The sequence below is a fragment of the Lepidochelys kempii genome, chromosome 14 (assembly GCF_965140285.1).
Source record: "Lepidochelys kempii isolate rLepKem1 chromosome 14, rLepKem1.hap1, whole genome shotgun sequence".
NCBI classification, from domain to species: Eukaryota; Metazoa; Chordata; order Testudines; family Cheloniidae; genus Lepidochelys; species Lepidochelys kempii.
This window is the reverse complement of record NC_136393.1, coordinates 566,805-587,566: the sequence shown is the minus strand read 5'-3', so window position 1 is coordinate 587,566 and position 20,762 is coordinate 566,805. Positions and strand designations below refer to the sequence as shown.

The window sequence follows — 20,762 nt, the reverse complement described above, 5'->3', positions numbered from 1 at the left end:
TATCGGGCTTCACTGTCAGCTCTGTCAGGGTCCAGTTAGATGCCGTTTCAACTTGCCACCTTCCTGTTCAAACTCATAGTGTTCTCGTCCCATTGTTATAAAAGGGCTGCTTTATGCCTATCTCCCCCCACCCCCATTCAGGAACCTCCCATGTCTTGGGATCTTAATATAGTTCTGGTGGGCCTTCTGGCGCACTCCTTCAAATCTTTAACTAAGTGCTTTCTTCACCATTTCACCCTGAAAACAGACTTTCTGGTAGCTATCACATCAGCTAGAAGGGCTGGTGAGATCCAAGTATTAATGGCATGTCCTCCATACACAGTAGTCCATCCACAGGGATAAAGTAATGCTGAGACCCCATCCTAAAGTCCTCATTAAGGTGATGTCGGATTGTCATTTAAACCCAAAGTATCAGTTTCTCAGTTTTCCTCTCCAAACTCCACTTGAACCTAGGGAAGGCAAACTGCATACTATAAATTTTCCCAGTGCCCTGCTATATTACTTGAATAAAACAAAGCCACTTGATAATCCTCCTCTTTATTTGTGGCATTGGGGAAAAACTGCAGGGCCAACTAGTCTCTCCTCTGAGATTATCCTCTTGGATTACCCAATGCATTACAGTATTACATTAGTTAGCTAGTCTACCCCTTCATCAGGAATTGAATCACACTCAACTATTGCTCAGGCAATCACTGTAGTTTGCCTAAGAGACATTCTTATACCAGAAATCTGCAGAGCAGATATAGCTTATTTTGTTCACTGAACTAGTATAAACAATATTTGCAATCGTGCTTTTTCCAGTATAAGATGTGTCTGCATTGGGAAGGTTTGACGTCATAGGTATGCCAGCAAACCTTTTCAAATGGAGATTTGGCAGCAGGAACTAGTTCTTAGAGATGTTTTATCCATGTTGATCCCATGACTCCCCCTCCATCCCAGCTCCTTCGGAGTCTCTCTCTGCTGGGATTCTGAATTAGTGAGGGAACTGAGAACTGGTTGGGGCTGCTCTGCCCTGCATGCTGTCAGGCTGAGGTGGAGCACAAGGACATGCAGGGCATGGCCCCCATAGACACTGCTGATCAAAAGATTCTGACCTTGAGCACAGGAGACACATGCACGCTACCAGTACCTGGACAAACTTCTCAGAGAACCAGAGTTGCTGCAAGGTAAAATAACTGTTGTTTTTGTGCTGATGACTATCAAATATACAAACCTTTTACTGGACCCCTTTTACTGCCTCCTTCTTGGCAGTCTTCTTTCCCTGTCTTGAAGTACATTTGAGATTAAATCACCCTTTCAGATCTAAATGTCTGAGGCCATGTCTACACTACAGGGACTGTTGAGGCATAGTTATAGCACTGAAGCTATGCTGGCGTAACTGTAGTGTGGATGCAGCCTACAGTGGTGGAAGGGGTTTTTCTGTCACTGTAGGAACACCACTTCCCTGAGTGACGGTAGCTAGGTCAATGAAATCATTTTGCCACCAATCTAGCTGCGTCTACACTGGGGGTTAGGTGAGCATAGCTACAGTGCTTAGTGTGGTGGATTCTTCACCTCCCTGAGTGATGTAGTTATGTTGACCTACATGTTAAGTGTAGACCAGGCCTGAGAAAAGTGCTTCTCTTTGGGGAAAGGGGAGAAACAGCACGTTCTCTGGCTGCTTCTCTGCTGTTCAAAACTTGTGCTTCTTCCTTGACTCTGAAGTCCCTATTTCCCTCATCTCCTCTGCCTGCAAACTGCCTGTGACCAGCTCTGCAACATTGTTGGTATGTGCCCTGCCTCACTGAAGTTCTTAGCCATGTCTTCATCTCACACCTTGGCTATTGCAGCTGCCTTCTCTATGGCTTCCTCAAGTCCTTGCTCTCCAGAATGTATGAAATAATGCTGTTGTCCATGTTGTATGTCTGGTACCAAGACACAACTGCATCACTCTCCTCCTTAGATTATTTATTATTTGTGTCTCCTTTCTGCTAGATCAGGGGTGGGTGAACTTTTTGGCCTGAGGGCCACATCGGGGTTGTGAAACTGTATGGCAAGCCGGGTAGGGAAGGCTGTGCCTCCCCAAACAGCCTGGCTCACCCCCTCCCATGTCCTGCCCCCTGTCAGAGCCACCGCCCCCATCCCTGACCACCCCTTGGGACCCCACCCCCTATCCAACCCCCCCTGTTCCCTGTCCTCTGACTGCCCTGACCCCTCTCCACTCTCCTGCCCCCTGACAGGCCCCCTGGGACTCCCATGCCTATCCAACCCCCCCGTTCCCCATCCCCTGACCGCCCCCCCAGAACCTCTGCCCCATCCAACCTCCCCCTGTCCCCTGACTGCCCTGCCCCTTATCCACAGCTCCACCCCTAACTACCCCCCGGGATCCCAACCCCTATCCAACTCCCCCTGCACCCTGTCCCCTGACTGTCCCCTGGGACCCCCTGCCCCTTATCCAGCCCCCCCGCTCCCTTACCATGCTGCGCAGAGCAGCAGGAGCATGCAACCCTGCCGCCCGTGCTGCCCAGCAGGAGCGGCAGGCCGGAGCACTGGCAGCGTGGCTGCGGGGGAGGGGGAACAGCGGGGGAGGGGCGGGGGGGGTATCCTCCCCAGCTGGGAGCTCAGGGGCCGGGCAGGACGGTTGCATGGGCCAGGTGTGGCCCGCGGGCCGTAGTTTGCCCACCTCTGTGCTAGATGCTTACATACATAGTAAGAAACAGTCCCTGCTCCAAAGAGAATACAATCTAAATTGTAATAGATACCTTAAGCTAAACAAAGCGTTGTGAAAAATTGTTGCCAGTTTTAGAGATGGGGAACTGGTGGATGGGGAGATTGACTTGCCCAAAGTTACAAAGAAAATCAACTTTTCTGATTTCTTTCTTTATCTCAAAATCTGGATGAGGAATTAGCTTTTCTTTGTTTGTTTTTTTAAAACCCTCCATTGGTCTGCGTTTGACGGAATAGTGGACATGTTGGGCCAAATTCTGCTGTTATTGACCTTGCGGAGTTATTCTGGATTTACACTGCTGTACGTAGAGTAGAATGTGGCCCCCTGATCTTACCTAGTGCTGTTCCACTCCAAGGGTTTCAGAGAGGTTGAGTTGTACAGACAGCTGCACTTCCTTTTCCTTGCAGGGAGTGTGTGGAGCAGCATGGTGAATTCTCTCCAGTCTGTATTTACATGCGAGATGAGGTAAGTCAGAAAACTCTTCTCAGCTGTCTCCCTTTCTCTGTTTCTGAAAATAAGGAAGACCCAGCACTGCTTTCCAGCCTGGAAAATGTTCCCCCTCCCAGCTTTCTTGAGGGGAAGTAGAAGAGCTTTGGTCTTTTCAAAGCCTGGTGTGTGTGTGTGTGTATGGGGGAAAAAAAGCCCCTTTGGAACATAATCTGGAGCCATTCAGGCCTCTGAGCCCATAAAATGCTCTCAATGACCTGTTTGTGGGTGTTTTTAACTTTTCTTAAAGTTCAAGAGTCACAACAGTGGTTTCACTTCAGTAAATATTTTCTTTTCTCCATGTTTTGATCTCTCGAGCATTAATATTTTTGTGTAATATTTTGTGAGAGTATTTTGGAGTCTGCCTTCCCCAGCTGTCCCCTTCATCTCCTTCTGAACTCTGTGGATAGATCCTCCTTATTCTGGGAGTGGGTCAGGGAGGGGAGGGACATGAATGGAATCTGATTTCAGAGCCTAGAGGCGTTGCCTTTAAACCCACCTCTGGGGTGGAACTGGCCCTGAAAAGAACTCCTCAGATATGGCCATGTATGTCTAGTTAACTTTGCAGCTAGAATGGTTAAGAATACTACAAAGCATTTGAGTAAGTTTGGTAAGAACTGTGAAGGTGGGTGTTATGGTGGGAAGCTTTGATGCCACCTGCAGAAGGGGTGCCTGTGAGCTGGCCACTAGATGGCACAGTGCTGACCTTGCTATGCATATGTTTCTGGGCAAAGTCTCCTTGGCTGCCTCCTCTGGTAAGTACATGCCCTAAATCTCTGCCTCTGTTCTTGTTGCAGATAGCAGGGAGAGCTTCCCTGGAGAGTACAACGCTGAAATCACTTGGTCTGACTGGAGGCAACGCCATCATCAGGTTGGGAGGAGCAAAGTGCACTTCCTGTTTGGGAACTTTCCTCCTCTTCTCTCATAATTTTTCACTCTAGTGGTAAATTTGTTTTGTTTCAAGTACCAAAAAATGCATGAAAAAAAAAAGTTCAAAGAGATGAACATCGTGGCACTCAGTAATTATTGTATTTGCCTGTTTATCTGAAACTGCTGCCCAGATGTGCTTCCCACAGCTGCAGATCCTGGCACTGACCAGATGTGCAGATTAAAGGGGCTTTTGCAGATTTGTTTTTTCTCTTGAGTGAAACAAACAATTCAAAGCTAAAGTCCCTCTGACTAAGGAAAGGCCAAAACCTGCTACCACATCTTCCCTACTTTAGATTTCAGGCATATTAAACTCACAGGGCCTGCCATGCCTCTTGCTGGCTAGAATGTGGGAGGTCTCATTCTGTGTCTGCTAGCCAATCCACCTGCTCAATTTACTGGTGGCGGTACAGATGATAGTTGCTGTTTCCTGGAGGGGGGGTTTTCTCCCAGGGAATGCATCGGTCTCAGGTTCTTTAGGACTGACTTCAAAGTAACGAAAACTTATTTTCTGTGGGTTTCCTATGGAGGCACCTTGTGGGGGTTTGGGCTTTTGTGACCAGCAGTCTCCTCTGTGTCCAGGGCATTTTGGGAGGGGAGGACAGTTCTTCCAGTCAATGATTTTGCTTTTACTTCTTTCTGTGGTGTCTCCTTTTAAGGGTTGTCATGAAGAAATGTGGCTCCTCTGGCCAGGAGGAGGCTCTGGACACAGCGGCCCCATTTAGCAAGCTGCCAGTGAGCCCGGTCTTTACTGAAGGAGCAGTGGATATGCCATTACCTCACACAAGCATGCTTTCAAAGGACTTGGACCCCAGAGATGTGGCCTTCTCTTTAAACAACTGCACAGATAAGCAGGACTTGATTAAAAAATCCCAGGCCAGCTTGGGGGAGTTGTGGCCTCCCTCAGATCCTGCGCCTGCCCCATTTGTCCCTTTCTTTGGAGATGGACAGCGTCTGGGGGGGACCCCTGTAGCTGCAGACTTTCCAGTGTCAGATGTGCTGTCTTCAAAGCTGCCAACATCTCTCTCTAGTCCTGGAGGCCCTTCTAAGCCAAAGAAGTCTAAGACCAGCCAAGAACAGCTAAAGGAGCAAGAGCAGGTAAGGGGAGCTTTGCTTTCTTTAGGTATCTGGGGTAGAGGGGCTTTTCTCTCATCCTGCCTTGCCTGAGATTAGGCTTCTAACAAGGAAAAAAAAACCTGTCAGTTTTTAGTATTTTCTGTCCTGTAATCCTAGGACTTGAGCCACTGGGCTTGTGGCTTCTGACATTGAGGACATTGTGTTGCTGGGGAGTTGTTGCCTTTTGGACTGCTTGACTGATGTTCCAGAGATAGATGAGTGGTGAGGATTTAGGAACTTGCCCTCTGTGCAATGGACAGAGGAGTTGGACTGGGTTTCGAAATGTGTTGTCTCCTTTACAAATGGAGGCAGCAAGGCTGAGTTAGAAGCATTAAAAAAAGGGACTGGTTTCTATAGTGCCAGTCATGCCAAGTGCATGACAAACGCGCTCTGCAGCGCTAAGCGCAGTAGCCAGAATCCGTGCTTGCTTCCAGGAATGGGGCACTGAGCTCTTTCCCACTATTACTCACTCTGTAGTTTTGCCAAAGGAAAGATAGGATTTAACTGGCCAGACTTGTACTTTTCCCCCCAGATATGCTTGTAACTTGTGGAGGCTCTGTTACCTTCTGCATGATTAGAAATATACACCTGTGGGTAGTGTCCAGGGAGAATGGATGGCCTTTTCAAATCTTTCGCAGCATGACCCAGTGCCTCTCTGTGTGGACACCAATCTGTTGTGAGTGGACCTAGATCCTGGGTTGCATGTGCTTCTAACCCAAATGGGTCTGAGTAGAGCCTAGTCGCTGTTTTAGTTCCGGGATTCTAGGGAGGACTCCCCTGGATCAAACCATTTGTCTGAGCTTTCCCTAGGACGTGAAACTCTCCAATCCAGCTGCCCTAGTCCTCAAAACCAGTGCCTTGTACCATCTTGTACCCTGCAAGCTGCCTAGTTGCTTACATATGCTCCCCCAGATTTCCACTTAGCAGATGGGACTCTGGCTTCTGGTTTAACACCTTCGGGGATAACGTGTCAAGAAAGCAAGGAACACAGGCTTAGCAAAGAAATTTCTTAACCACAGTCACTTTACTCTTAAAAAGAACTAGAGAGTTACAGATATTTGAAAAATAACAAAAGTCTTGAGATGGCTCCTCCCAAGTCTGATCTCACCCCTTCTATGAGTTCGAGGCTTCTCAGTGTTTCAGGCAAGCGAAAGTTCTTTCTGCCTTCTCTTTCCACCCACTCCTGCTTGTAAGTTGCAGTGTTTAGCCCCCTGTTCAGAAAAGCATTCTCTTTCTTCCCCACCCCCAATACAGTCTCTTTCCCTTTAGCCATGTGCCCATATTGACAAACAAATTGCATATCTACTGGCCATGCAGGTGCCCCTGTGCAGAAAATCCATTGATTCATGGGCCAGCAGTTGAGAGACCAAAGCTGACTGCTTCTCAGTGATGATCCTTCAATGAGGTGTCTGACATTTTGGGGTGCAATCTACACAAATGAGGGGGCTGTCACTACTGCCCTGCAAACTTGGGTGCCTTACAATGCTTTGCTGTTGTAGCTTCCAACTTGGGTCACTCACAGTCAGCCTGCAGGTCACACCAAGAGTGTCTTTGTAAAGCCATAGCACTTGTCCAGCAACACTGAAGCCAGCAGCCACCTTCTGGCTTCCAGCAACCTTGGTTACTACATTCAGGGTGACTCCAACACACTTCTAATCTCAGATTTCCCCCCAAAACATGTGTTCTGCACTATCCAGCTCTCTCCTGGACAGTCCAGATAGATGAGATCATCCATTGCACCTCTAAGGGGATTGAGGTACAGCAGCTTGCCTCCTCAAATGGAGTTACCCACACAGTTCACAGCACTGGATTAGTTTTGATAAAAGAATAAAACAAGCTCGTTTCATTACAAAGAGAGAGGTTTTAAGTGGGTAGAAGTATTAAGGCATTAGAGTCAGAAATGGTGACAAGAAAAACAAAGATAAAACGCTTCCTAATACTAAACGTAACAAACTAAACTTGATTCGAGGTGAAATTCTTACCACAGGTTTTCAGTATCATTGCTGACCAAGTTTCAGGTCAGGATCTCCTCCCAAGGTCCAACGGCTGTTTCTTTTGTCTTCGTAGGTGAAAAGAGAGAGATGGACAGGGAGAGAGAAAGTGGGGTGTTTTTGGCCCTCACTTTTATAGTTCAGTCACCCTTTGAAATGCATGTTCCTGAGTGTGACCCCTAGATACAGTTCTTTCCAGCTGAGAGCAAGGAAACATGGAGTCGGGTGGAAGAAGGCTTCTTGCTGTTTTTTTCCTCACCCGTGTATGCTGAAATTCAGATTCTTTATTTTTTTCTTCACCCCCTTGCTGTCTGAGGACTTTGTTTACCACTTACATGCAGACTGAAGTAAACACACTCCCTTTGTTTAAGACAGGCCTGGTTGACCAGTTATATCTAATAGGGGCTACGTGAGTTTGAACATGTGCCTTTAACATCACCATGGGGGGATTTTATAACTTGACACATAAGGTTGCTACATACATTTTACCATGATATTATTGACCAGCAAGTTCAGTTTTCAAATGATACCTTACAAGGCATATTTTGTACAAAAATTATTATAACAGTGTGTAGGGTGTGACTAGAGGAGCATATTCCATCAGTGTCAAAAACCTTTCCTGGGGAGGGAGGCTAGCTGGAATGCAATTCAATAACCTTACCTTGGGCAAAGTTAAATGTGTTCAGCACATAATACAAAATGGAGGTCCTAACAGAAAATGGAGATTACAAGACAAAATGGAGTTCACAATTTGATTAAAAACTTCTCCTGCTGTCACTGGGTCCACTCTCCAGAAGCTGGGGATGATAGTCTCTTGGGTTACTTCGCAAACACAGGGGCTGACTTTTTTTTAACCCTACACAGAATCCCTTTCTCTGTTCTTTCCTTTTGAATGCTTCCTGCTATGGCATCCTTGAGGTTTGAGTTTTACCTTTTGGCCTCAGCCCTGAGCCAGTCAAGAAATTAAACAAATAAAATCTTAGAAGTAGCAAGAAAAATGTCTGGTGAGGTTCAGAGAGAGCCTGGCTTCATGGGAGCTCAACAGGGTGGAGCTTGTGTGCATGATCTCCCCCTTTGCAGGTTTCTCTGTGGCTGCTCCCCATTCTTGAGAGGGTTTCACTGCCTAGAAACAGAAGCCAGACCCTGGAAGGATTCCTGAGCCGCAAATCATGTAGCAGTCAGGTTCTTTTCCAGTTAAATTATGAATATTCATGTATGCTCCAGACTGGCTGGTCCCTTCTAATCCTCGGAATTGAACTCCTGAGAGAGAGGGGTTTGAGCCTGAAGAGCTGGACAGTGTGCTGCCTGCCCAGGCTGAGCTTGTCTCCCTCTGGCTGCTGTTCCTCCTGTATGGGAGTCCGGAGTGGGGAGCGGACTCTCCCATTCCTCCGTAGGGAAATGGCTGAAGAATCAGAAGGGCTGGTGTCATCCTTCACCAGCTCTGTTCTCTCTCTCCACCTCCATGTGCTGATGTGTGAGGCCAAACCTAGCTCCCCTTTCATGTCTTGCCTGTAGCTATATGGGATGCTGCTCTGCAGCCTGGTGTTCAGACAGGCATGGAGAGCTGAGTGGGACTCTGATCTCACACAGCGGAGGACTCTAGTTGCTCCTACCTCCTCAAGTCTTCTCTCCACCAGAACTGTAGTGCTGTTCTACCCAGTTAGAGTTGCTTCTAGAGCCAGCCTCCCACTCCCAGTTTGTGAGAGCTGCCTCAGGAGCAGGTTCTGCTGGAGGTTTCTGCCCTCATGTTCAACAGAATGTGACTTTGACTGATGCTTTCGTGCCCTTTGATCTTGGGTGCCTTTGCTGCTGATTGATTAAGCTGAGCTTCCGCCTCCCCTCCTGGCTTTCTCTGCCCTCCTCACTCCCAGCAGCAACACAGAGTGTAGAGCTGGCCACATGGCATCTGCTTTTTGTCCCTTTTCAGACCTGAGGAAAAAACCCAAAACAAAACAATTTTTTTTTTAAACATCAAAGGTCCATTTTAGTAAAAGAATCTTCCCATTAATGCTGTGCCTGTGTGTGGCTTTTGGATTGAAAGGGAGAGACTGGATAAAATCTGTGCGGGCGTCTCTTCATTTCTGGGCTAAGGATGGTTTACAGACCAGCCGCATGCTGGCTTTGATGTCAAAACATTAATTATTAGAAGGTAGCTTTACTCCAAGTTCCCCTGGAGATCAGAGCTCACTGCAGTGGGGAGAGGAGCTGGGTCTGCCTACCACTTCGCTTTGAAGTCAGAGGGAGCTTTTAAAGCCTCCCTCCACTGCTCCCTTTTTTAGAGCCAAAGTGATGACCTCAGATAGGCATTTTTGCTGACATTGGGTGTCTTGTGTGGGTTGGAGTCATATAGACATTCTGAAGCCTGATGGGTGGCTCCAGCATGTTGATCAGATGTGCCTGAGAACTCAACTTTGGGCAGCAAATATTGGAGACCATGACCAAGAACTGGTGTTGCAGGGTGTATCATCTCCCTGATTTATAATGCTTTTGCTCTAAGCTTCCCAGAAGGAGCTTCTGCCTGAGAAAGGTAAAACATGCCCTTCCCATTAATTATCTAAGTAGAGATTGGAACTTCCTAGTGTCAGCTAATGATTGTTTCCCTCTGCCATGACTTCCTGTTCAGAGAAATCTGGACCAAACTGTGAGGTGGAGGTGGGGTGAGGACAGCAGGATTGGGCACAGTTGGTGGGATTAGGATGTAGCTGACAGTCTCCTCTGTATGAGCAGCCTTAGCTTGTTGCTCCCTCAGCTCCTTCGTTGCCTATGAGAACACACAGCTGCTTCTGGCTCTCAGAAGCTAAGGGGCATGAATCTGGGGGGAGACTTCATTGATAGCAGGTGTTCTTAGATCACAGGCTTTTGGAACTCGTAAAGAGGGACATGTGTATGCCATTTACTCTGTCCCCTTGTTGGGTGACGCTGCTGACAGGAATGGGGGTTGGAAGGTAGCTTTCAGACTCTGCTTATACTTAAGGTTATTAGTTGCCAATTGAGATAATTTCTGACCCAAACTTGAGATGGGAGCAACTGGACTCGGAAAGGCCCATGGAATGAATATCAATGGGACAAGAAGCAGCAAATGGCAACTGCTGTCCTTTGGGTAAAGCACAGACTGGGTGAAGTGACAGAAACAGATTGGCCCTTCCAGCCCATAGATACTGTTTGCGTGGGTGGGTAGAGATGGGAGTGGGAGGGGGCACAGATGTTACCACTGAGCGTAAGCTACCTAGATGAAGTATTATTCAGTAGCAGTCTCTCTTCAGGCTGTATCATCTATTGCAAAATGATCACCTCGTTGGTAGGCCGGTGTGAGCAAGATGTGCTGCTTTCTTCATGTTTCTGTCATCGGAACTGGTAGTGCAAATGTAGGGCCTGAATGGCAGGAGCTCTGCATGTATGTGCTGCGGCCCCACAAATTCATCCACGACAATTCTCTCTAAAGCTTAGAGCTGTTAGTGTCCTATTGGGGTCTGGCTTAAAGGTCGAGTGGGTGGGAATTCTTGTTCTGTTTGCATTGGTTTTTTTGCAGACCCTTTGGACAGGCTTGGAATTTCTTATCTCTAGTGTAAGTTGAATATTCTATAGAGAGAAATGTTATGCTAGTTCAGTCACTAACTCAGAGGCTTGTTTCTATACTTGTATGTTCGGAATTTGTTTCAGATATTCGGCATTCAGTGCTGTTGAAAAGGATTAAAAAGTTCTAGGATGGGAATATTTCATACCACAGCAGGTGCACAGCTTTGTTGCTGGACTAGTGTGTGGCAGGTATTGAGGCAGTGCTGGAGCACATGGGCATGGAGATAAGAGAATTTATCTTTTGGATGATACAGGTTTTGTTGCACAATTTATCTGTAATTCTGACTAGCTGACAGAGAATGACATTGGGGAAGAAGGACCTTGGCCTCCTGCTATCTGAATGGAGATGTCTGGAAACCAGTGCCTGTGTGACTCTTATGGCAGACTGTAGCCCAAAGGAGCTAAACACAAAGCAGGAGAAGCAATTGAGCAGGGGGGACCAGAACGTAGCTGCCCTCCTCTGAAGTGGAGTATCCCTATGGGGACGTTACACCTATGCTCTATGATATGTATTGGCTGAAGGGTTTAATGTACAAAGCCCTAAATGGTTTGGGCCCTGCCTGACCCTCTTCTTGTGGGATTCTGCTACCGTCGTGATTAGTCAAGGTGCTTGAGTTGTTAGCCTCAGTTACATTAAATGCGGCACTCCTGGCGAGGTGTTCTCAGTGAGGTCCCTTGGCTCTGGAATTCTCTCCTGGGGATTCCAGAGACCCTTCAGGGCATGTTGCGTGTCCCATATGTTTTCCCCAGGCTTTTCCTGAGTTGGTGGGTACAGAGCTATTTGACAAGGCTGTAGATGTGCTTTGAGTTGATCATTGCAGCAAGATCAAATCTAACTACCTCTGTTTGGGAGGATGGCAAAGTGTCCTGTTCATGTGAAGCCCAGAATGATGCAAGTGAGGTAGCCTCCGCTGCCTGGCTTGAAGGAGACCCAGGGCAGGTCTACAATACTGCTTAAAAAGAAAAGGAGTACTTGTGGCACCTTAGAGACTAACCAATTTATTTATATTCTCTAAGGTGCCACAAGTACTCCTTTTCTTTTTGCGAATACAGACTAACATGGCTGTTACTCTGAAACCTGTCAATACTGCTTAAGTTATTTCACCTCATTCCGGGATGTGAAAAAGACACCCACACCCCACCCTGAGTGCCGCAAGTTAGATTGACCTAAGTGGAGTCTATACTGGTGCTATGTCGGCAGGAGATGCTCTCCTGGTGTCATGGCTTGCGCCTCTCACAGAGGTGGAGTAATTATGCTGATGGGAGAGCGCTCTCCCATTGGCATAGAGCATCTTCACCAGATGCGCTACAGAGGCACAGCTGCATCAGTGCAGCTGTTAACTAACTCTGTAAACAGTTAGCGCTGGAAGATTGATATGCAGGAGTCTCTTTCCAAGAGGGCAATTTGGCAGCTCAGGAACGCTTCCTGTGCTCGCAGTCCAGGGAATGCTGCAGCTCTGGGCACTCCTCTTCACCAGCCCAGGGAAAGCTGCAATCAGGCTCTTTCACCCTTTAGTTAGAGCTGACTCCACTTGACTTTCTAAAAGTAGCTGAGAGTCCCACCCACGCAACCTCACTCTTTTAATTTCTCAAATTACCCTTTGGTGCCCACAAACATAGCAAACCTTGCCTTGTAATTTGCGTTGTCTCTGAGAGACTTTGTATTCCCAGGGGGCCCCGTACATATGAGTAAGGAGAATGGATGGGAGAGGAGGCCATGTGCAGGGTGTGCTGGAGGTTGGTTGGAGGGTATATGAGTCTGTGTGGGAGAGAAGAGGGCCAAGAGGTTTGCGTAAATAGGAATATCCTAAATCGTGGCGTCTTGGGCCATGTCAGGCAGGCAACTGGCTGTCAGGGGCTCCTGGTTACAAAACTGCATATTATCCATAAAAGCTCGTGTTCTCCCACTGGCCTGCCTCTCAGCTCTGGAGATTGCAGCACTTTCTCCTTTTCTGTCTCATACAAATTCTCATCTACCTTAGAATGTCTGGGTTCTAAAAGGTTAGAATTGTTCCAAAACTGACTAATCTGATTGGCTGGTGATGATTCAGACATCCAGGTGTTTGTAGCAGAACTGCTGCCAGGTAGCTAGCATGCTTTGCCCCAGGGCAGGGAGAGAAGGCAGCTGTGCTCTACCACTGGTAAGATTTGTGTGTGTGGACAGACACTGGGACAGGAGTAGCTCCCTGGTGCTTATAGCATGGGAGTGGTTAGCTGGAGCTGCAGTACAATATAAGGTCTTTTGTATTATGTAGGTGAAGAGATCCCTTTGGGTAGGTCTTTTCTAGAAGAGAGATGCATCCTGTGAATGGACCTTACTTTGCAAATGCTGAGGTCTGATTCTTTGTGCTATGCTTTGGCGCTAGCTGGGGCATAGCATTCAAGTCTAACCTGTGCTCCCTCTCTGCTCTGCAGCTTTTGGAGCGAGAGCCAGTCGTGTGCCATCCAGACCTGGAGGAGCCACTGTCTGCTGGCCCACAGGATCTTCCTGATGAGTTCTTCGAAGTCACAGTGGATGATGTGAGGAAACGCTTGGCCCAGCTGCAGAGTGAGAGGCAAGTTTTCTTTTCATTAGCAGTTGAAGTTCCTCCTTCTCCTCTTGCCATTCTGAATGTGTTGCATTGGTTCTCTATAGATTGGTTCTCTATATATAGGGAAAAGGTTCTGGTCTGATCGATGGCTTGGGCTCTGTGTACCTGGGAATTCTGGCTCCCCAGTTTTATAAAATACTCTCCTGTCCTTGGTGGTTTGAGAGATCTCAGGCTTTAATCTTGTTGTTAATCACTTGGCCTAAGCAAGGAGTTTGGCACCTGTCCAGGACAGAACATACTAGGTTCCAGACCTGGGGCATTTGTGATTTTCAGATCAAGAGCTTAGCTACTGAACAACACAACAGAATTGGTCAACAGACTAGAACAGAAGACACTCCAATAATGAGTGCTGGAGGGAGGAATGGGATTGGGGATTCCGGGACTAGACTGGAATTTAGGAGATTTTGTTCTGTTCCTGGTTCAGTCACAGATCTACTCTGTGACCTTGGGCCAGATTCTTTGCTTTTCCCAACTAGGAAGACTCCTTGATCCTAGAGCTGGTTGTGTGCTGGCCATGGTTTATTTTAGAGTGGCCTAGTGGCTTCTCCATGGTATTCTACGTGATAATGGCCCCTTCTCAGCCCCCAACGTACTCCTAATGCCAGTGGCTGCATGGTACATTGTGTGATGTAAGTGGAATCACCAGCATGGGAGATTTGGTTGCCTTCTGGCCCCTTGGCACTGCCAGAGCAGTGTATAAGGGATGGATTGGATCTCTGGATCTGGCCCAGTGTCTCTCTGTGCCTCAGTCTGCCATCTCTTAAAGGAGGATAATTTTTCCCTACCTCACAAGGGTGTTGAGGATTAATTCTTCAGTGCATGTGATGTTTTTAGATACTATGGTGTTGAGCATCATAGAAAAACCTAAGGTAAATAAACTGACTGGAGGGCACATGGTGCCCACATTGGGACAGGATTTAAAATTATTTCATGTCTTGTCATACCTGTTAAGTACATTTCAACCAGTTACACCAAAGCTACTGGATTCCCCTTCCCCACCACAAATAATTGCTGATTTTAAAGATGGATGTGCATTCATATGCCAGGGGCCTAAAACATGAGAGCTGAAATAACATTTCACACTGCCCCAGTGCATGTGCTCTGATCTGACATTACAACGATAGCTGGTAACTAAACAAGCATGGAAGTTCCAACTTGTCCATACATTTGTTTGTCATATGTTGACACAGGCCCTGATCCAGCTCCCATTAAAGTCAGTGAAATGACTCCCATAGACTTCAATGGGAGGTGGATTCAGACTGCAGCCAATAAGCAAATCTCTATAATTTTAATGACAGAATTGCCTTCTGTTACCAGCTGGAATAAATCAATCTGAGACATGACAGAAGGTGAAAATCAAATCAAACTATAAACGCCAAACTAGGATGTGATGACCCATAGCTCCACACCTGGGGGATACCCAAAGAGAAGGAAGGAATACTGAACTTATTACAGATATAAGGCATTACAGCTCCTGAACAAAAAGAAAAGGAGTACTTGTGGCACCTTAGAGACTAACCAATTTATTTGAGGATAAGCTTTCGTGGGCTACAGCTCACTTCATCGGATGCATGCAGTGGAAAATACAGTAGGGAGACTTATATACACGGAGAACATGAAACAATGGGTGTTACCACACACACTGTAAGGAGTGATCAGGTAAGGTGAGCTATTACCAGCAGGAGAGCGGGGTGGTGGACACCTTTTGTAGTGATAATCAAGGTGGGCCATTTCCAGCAGTTGACAAGAATGTGTGCGGAACAGAAGCTGGGTGAGCTCCTGAACAGATTCTGTTAAAAGTTGGGGACCTGTATAGGAAAATTTCTGAACTCTTAATCCTATTTTGTAACAAGTATTCAGTTAAGATAAACCCTTTCCCCTCCTAGTAAATTAATGCTCTGAATTCAGTGTTTGAGTCATAATCTTCCTTTAAATATGGAGCAGCCCATGTAACATCATAGTTAGGGCTGACCAGAGCTTTCTGCTTAGAACTGCGTTTTCAAAGGGCTCTAAAATCCACATGGATATTCAGATTGGTAGAGCCCTGCATGGATACAAATTTATATCCATGGATGCGGATATCCACAGATATAAATTGGTATCTGCGGAACCTCAGGGCTTTCCCAGGAACTGTAGTGGCGAAAGGAGCAGAATGTGGGACCACCACTCCCAGGAGCCTGCGCCTTGTGCTGGCAGCTCCTCCGGCGTGGCTGTAGCCCCCTGCCCTGCCTCCAGCCCTTCCACGCAGCTGTCTGTCTCTCCTGTCTGGGGGTGTGCATGCCGCTTGAACACAAGAGTGTGACCAGGAACAGCTGCTGGTGAGCTGAGAGTGGTACAGGTGCACTGGAGGAGCAGCCGATGTGGGACCCTGGCTCCTGGGAGTGGTGGTCCCATGGTCTGCTCCTTTTTCCGCGAACCGGGAGAGCCCTGCGGTTCCGTGGATACTGATTTATATCCGCATCCACGGATATAAATTTGTATCTGTGCAGGGCTCTACGGATTGGCCTGGAAATTGGCATGCCACTTGGGGTATGTCTGTGCAGCCCGTGGAATTGAGCCTCGCCGCCTGGGTCAACAGACTTGCGCTAGAGAGCCAGTTTGAGCTCTGCAAGGCAGAACTCAGTGAATGAGAAATGTGAGCAACCCATCCACCAGCCCAGCTGGTGGTTTAGACTGTTGATCTGCAATCCTAATGACTCTGAGTTCCAATCCCCTGCTTGCCTGACTTCTGTATTTAGTTTATACACCTGGGCTTTTATGGATCCAACCAAAAACTATGGCTAGTTATCCACATTAATATTGTATCACTTATTACCCTGGAGTTCATGTAATGTCAGATGCTTCTTCTGGGCCCTGGTAGGGGTTTCCTTACTGCCTAGTGGTACCTCTGGTTGATATCTGAAAAGTGCCCCTGAAAACTCTCCACAGCACTTTGTTCTGCCCACATTTGCCCTTGAATCATACCTCCTCACTTCCCCCACTTTCTCAAAAACCAAGAAAAATTCACATGCCAAAAAGTTGTTTATGAGGAGATAAGAGTGTGGGAGCTCAGCGCTATTCTGTGCTCCTTGTGGTTTTTCAGAATGGGAGAGTTTAATTACCAGAACTCAAATGTTGGGAAACTAGGAAATGCATTACCCCTTCCTAACCAAGTGTGCCATTTTCTCTGTGCCCTGCATTCCTATTCATACAATTGAATTTACCCTCACTATGGTCTGTGCAGCATCATTGGTCTGGGAAGTACTTGCGGTTGGTTGGCAGAGGTAAGCTACTCTGATCTCCTTGAGGGGACTCTTTGGACAGAGTTCAGTTGGTATAGTAGTTATATGGGAAGTGTCGACTAAACTCTGCATTTCCTGGTTTGACATTTGGGCTTAAATTGCAGCAAAGGAGATTTAGGTTGGACATTAGGAAAAACTTCCTAAGTGTCAGGGTGGTTAAACACTGGAATAAATTGCCTAGGGAGGTTGTGGAATCTCCATGATTGGAGATTAAGAGCAGATTGGACAAACACCTGTCAGGGATGGTCTAGATTAGGCCTGCCACGGGTGCAGGGGACCGGACTAGATGACCTCTCGAGTTCCCTTCCATTCTATGATTCTGTGATTGTTCTGTGATTTACATTCTGGGAGCTAAACTCCTGCTTGGGCAGGGCAGGATGAGCACAGGGCAATTTTGCGTGTCTCTAGTCTTAACTCCATGTTAACTCGGTTTTTGTGTGTGATAGTGTGATCCTGCTGCTCTTCTTCCTGCTGCCATAGACTGAAGATGGCAGCATGCTGGGGGAACTAACTTCTGTGGCAAGATCCTGAAATTCATTGGCAGGCTGGGAATTATACAGCAGCTTCTTTTCCATTTAATCAGTACAGAATTGATTTGATATGAAATTCAACTGACTTTATGCTGCCCCCACGTCTCCAGTTTTCAATATGTTGTATATTTTTGTATTGTTATGGAATTAATTTCATCATCAATATGGGGGAGTCCTGGGATGGGGTCGTTTGGGTTTTTGCATCTGGGGATGTGTGGGTGGCAATTTGGGATTGTGGGATAAGCACATTAGCAGAATGATTCTGCTACAGTGATGCACTGTGAAACAGTTCATGGTCCAGAGTGAAATTGTCACTTTGAGGTTTCAGAGTTATTACCCCATGATTGAGGTGAAGAAGGGATGTTTACACTTGTCTGAGTTATTGATTCAGGCTGTCTACAAAGTCAGGCAGGCATCATTGTGTCAGTTGGGTCATGTTCTCAAGGTTTTCTTCACAACCATGAGGTCTAGAAAGGTTGTTTTGTTTTTTTGTTGTTTTTTTTTAAAACGATGCTGAGGCTCTGGAGCCCTGTTCTATGTAAAGGGGAAATGGCAGAGAATCCATGAAGCCTGCTTAAGAGGGAACCTGTACTGGTACAAATATTCAAAATGTTCTGGGATCTCATATATCTGGAAGCAAAAAGGAGTTCCAAGGTAATGTTATGGGCAGATTTAGGAGTTGGTTCAGAATAGTGTTGCAAAGTGGGTGGTGGTCATGCACAAAGAGTGGAGCAGAGCTTTATGGGGAAGGAGAGAATGTGGAGGGACCTGGGTTTGGGCTTTTAGGGTGGCTGTGGTGGTGCAGTTCTGGGTTTACTGGTGGTGGAGAGGAAGGTGTGCTGAAGGGACTGGGATCTGAGGACAGCTGGCATGGAGGTGGGAGCGGGGAATACATCGAGCAGCAGTTGGCTGCATTGGCCTGTTTTTGCCTTACGTTTACATTAACAAGATGAATCTTAGTGGTAGAACTAACAGATTATCTCCTTCTCACCCTATTTAGGAAACGTCTGGAAGAAGCTCCCTTGATGACAAAATCTTTGAGAGAAGCTCAGATGAAGGAGAAGTTAGAGCATTACCCAAAGGTAGCCTTTGTTCCTTTTCCTCTTTCTGGTTGAGTGTAAATTTAGTGGTCAGATAGCTTCAGGGCCCAGACTCTGACCACCAGGATCCTAAGCGCTTGCAGCTGCTCTTAGGGGAGGGTTTCTAAGGCCTTGTACACTACACAGTTTTGTTGGCATAACAGTGGAGGTGTACACACTACAATGCTTCTCCCGCTGACAAAACTCTCCTGCTTTGCCAACAAAATAAAACCACCTTGACAAGAGGGCAGAGATTTTTGCGGCAAAGATAGATCAACAAAGTGTCAGTGTAGACCCTGTGTTCATTATATTGCTGTAACTGGCCTCCAGGAGGTATCCCACAATGCTCACCATGACCACTCTGCTTACCATTTTGAACTCCACTGCTCTGCATCCAGACACCCAGACAGGTTCTCCTCTCCTTTCAAAGCCCCAGGTAGTTTTTGACACTGCTCAGCGTGGAGAGCTCATATAGCTACTGCCCAGCTGAGCGTGTGGCTCCCGGCAGCAAATGCACTCGTGCCTGGACTACTGGGGATGGGGTGGATCTCCTGGGTTTGTGGGCAGAGGAGGCTGTAGGAGAACTCAGAGGGAATCACCAAATCAAAATTTTAACGTGGAATCCTGCTCTCCCCGGCACACATCAGCAGGCAGGGTGGGCGGGCTGCTGCTGGGGCATGGGGAGGAAGAGACTTGCGCTGTGCAGAGCCAGGAAGTGAGGCAGGGGATCATGCTGGGGTGTCCCCCTCTGCTCCCTGGTGTACCGGTATCTGCTGAGCCAGGGTGAAGGGGCAGGGGGACACCAATTATCTGTGCCCACCAGCTTCTGCCTCAGGATTGGTTGCTTCCGGCTTCTGTCTGAACTTAAAGACAGCATGCTGACACACTCACTCTCCACAACTGTGTGTCTGTGTCTCTCTCACTCTCTCACACCCACCCACCCACCTCTGTGGGCTTCTTGAGTTATTGTTTAGCAATGTCAGTTTGTTCATATTACCAAGTGCTACTTTAAAATGTGATTTACGATGTGTTACTTTTCGGGCACACACAGCAATGATAACCAGTCTCCTAGCATGGCGCAAACAAACAATGCCAAGCTCAGCACACTACAGCAAAACACATTACTGTGGCTCAGTGTTAAAATGCTTCTTCAAGGCATCCCCCACCCAAATAACCTGTTGGGCTCCTCTTTTTTAGCCTTGTGTTCATAATGCACAGCACAATACTGAACACAGTGCAGGATCCATGCTTTCTGACAGATGGCTGGGGTGCAGGTTACCAGGGCAGCTGAAAAGTAGCTGGCAATCTAGTAGGATGCCCATGAACGATGGCATTGAGAAACCCTCATTATGTGATGCTGTACCTGACCCCATAAGGCATTGCAAACCCTTCCCAAAGAACCCTGCGGCCAGCTGCATAGTGGGATAGCTACCCACTGCGCACTTCTCTCTGTGTCCGTGCAAGAGCTGCTATTGTGGGTGTGCTCCGCAGACACAAGGAGCGTAGTGTGGATATGCAACAGTGGTTTAATTACAATGGTGGCTGTATGTCGGCGTAACTTGCGTCGACAAAACTCTGAAGTGTAGACAGGACCTAGTTGTCTGACGTGGCTTACGTCTGCGGTGATGTGCATGTGAAATCGTCTGCTCATAATGGCTCCATTCAGTGGCAGAGAGAATTAATTTTATTCAATACAAAATTATGCAAGACAGTTAAATCCAAAGCTGACTGCAAAGTTACCAAGGGATCTCACAAAACAGGGTGACTGGGCAACAAAACGATCAGATGAAATTCAATGTTGATAAATGGGAAGTAATGCATGTCGGAAAACATAATCCCAACTATACATATAAAATGATGGGGTCTGAATTAGCTGTCACCACTCAAGAAAGATCTTGGGGTCACTGTGGATAGTTCTCTGAAAACATCTGAGTGCAGTGGCAGCTAAAAAAGCGAACAGAATGTTGGGAACCATAAGGAATGGGATAGATGATAATAAGACAGAAAATGTCATAATGCCACTATTAAATCCATGGTACACCCGTGCCATGAATATTGCATGCAGTTCTGGTCGCTCTATCTCAAAAAAGATACACTAGAGTTGGAAAAGGTACAGAGAAAGGCAACAAAAACGATGAGGCGTATGAAACAGCTTCCGTATGAGGAGAGATTAAAAAGACTGGGACTGTTCAGCTTGGAAAAGACGACGGGGGGGAGACGATGGAGTCTGTACAGTCGTGACTGGTGGGGAGAAAGTGAATAAGGACGTGTTCCTTATCCCTGCACATAACACAAGAACTAGGGATCACCCAATGACATTAATAGGGAGCAGGTTTAAAACAAACAAAGGAAGTACTTCTTCACACAACACGCAGTCAACCTGTGACGCTTGTTGCCAGAGCATGTTGTGAAGGCCAAAACTATAAATTGTTTTTTTAAGAAAACCCAAAACCTAGGTGAGTTAATGGAGGACAGGTC

The 20,762-nt window shown here is 47.0% G+C and overlaps 1 protein-coding gene across 15 annotated transcripts in view; it reads left to right on the top strand.

The window, feature by feature from the left end:
- ASPSCR1 (ASPSCR1 tether for SLC2A4, UBX domain containing) overlaps positions 1 to 20,762 on the top strand; it is an 87,182-nt gene that overhangs the window by 30,688 nt on the left and 35,732 nt on the right. For 11 of the 15 annotated variants that reach the window (XM_073310669.2, XM_073310678.2, XM_073310673.2 and 8 more), the window contains 5 exons: positions 3,115 to 3,172; positions 3,991 to 4,064; positions 4,780 to 5,218; positions 13,219 to 13,358; positions 18,206 to 18,287. In XM_073310669.2, coding sequence (XP_073166770.1) covers positions 3,115 to 3,172; positions 3,991 to 4,064; positions 4,780 to 5,218; positions 13,219 to 13,358; positions 18,206 to 18,287 — 793 coding nt within the window. The remainder of the gene's footprint in view (positions 1 to 3,114; positions 3,173 to 3,990; positions 4,065 to 4,779; positions 5,219 to 13,218; positions 13,359 to 18,205; positions 18,288 to 20,762) is intronic. The other 4 variants (XR_012154791.2, XM_073310675.2, XM_073310671.2 and 1 more) reach the window with 2 other exon arrangements.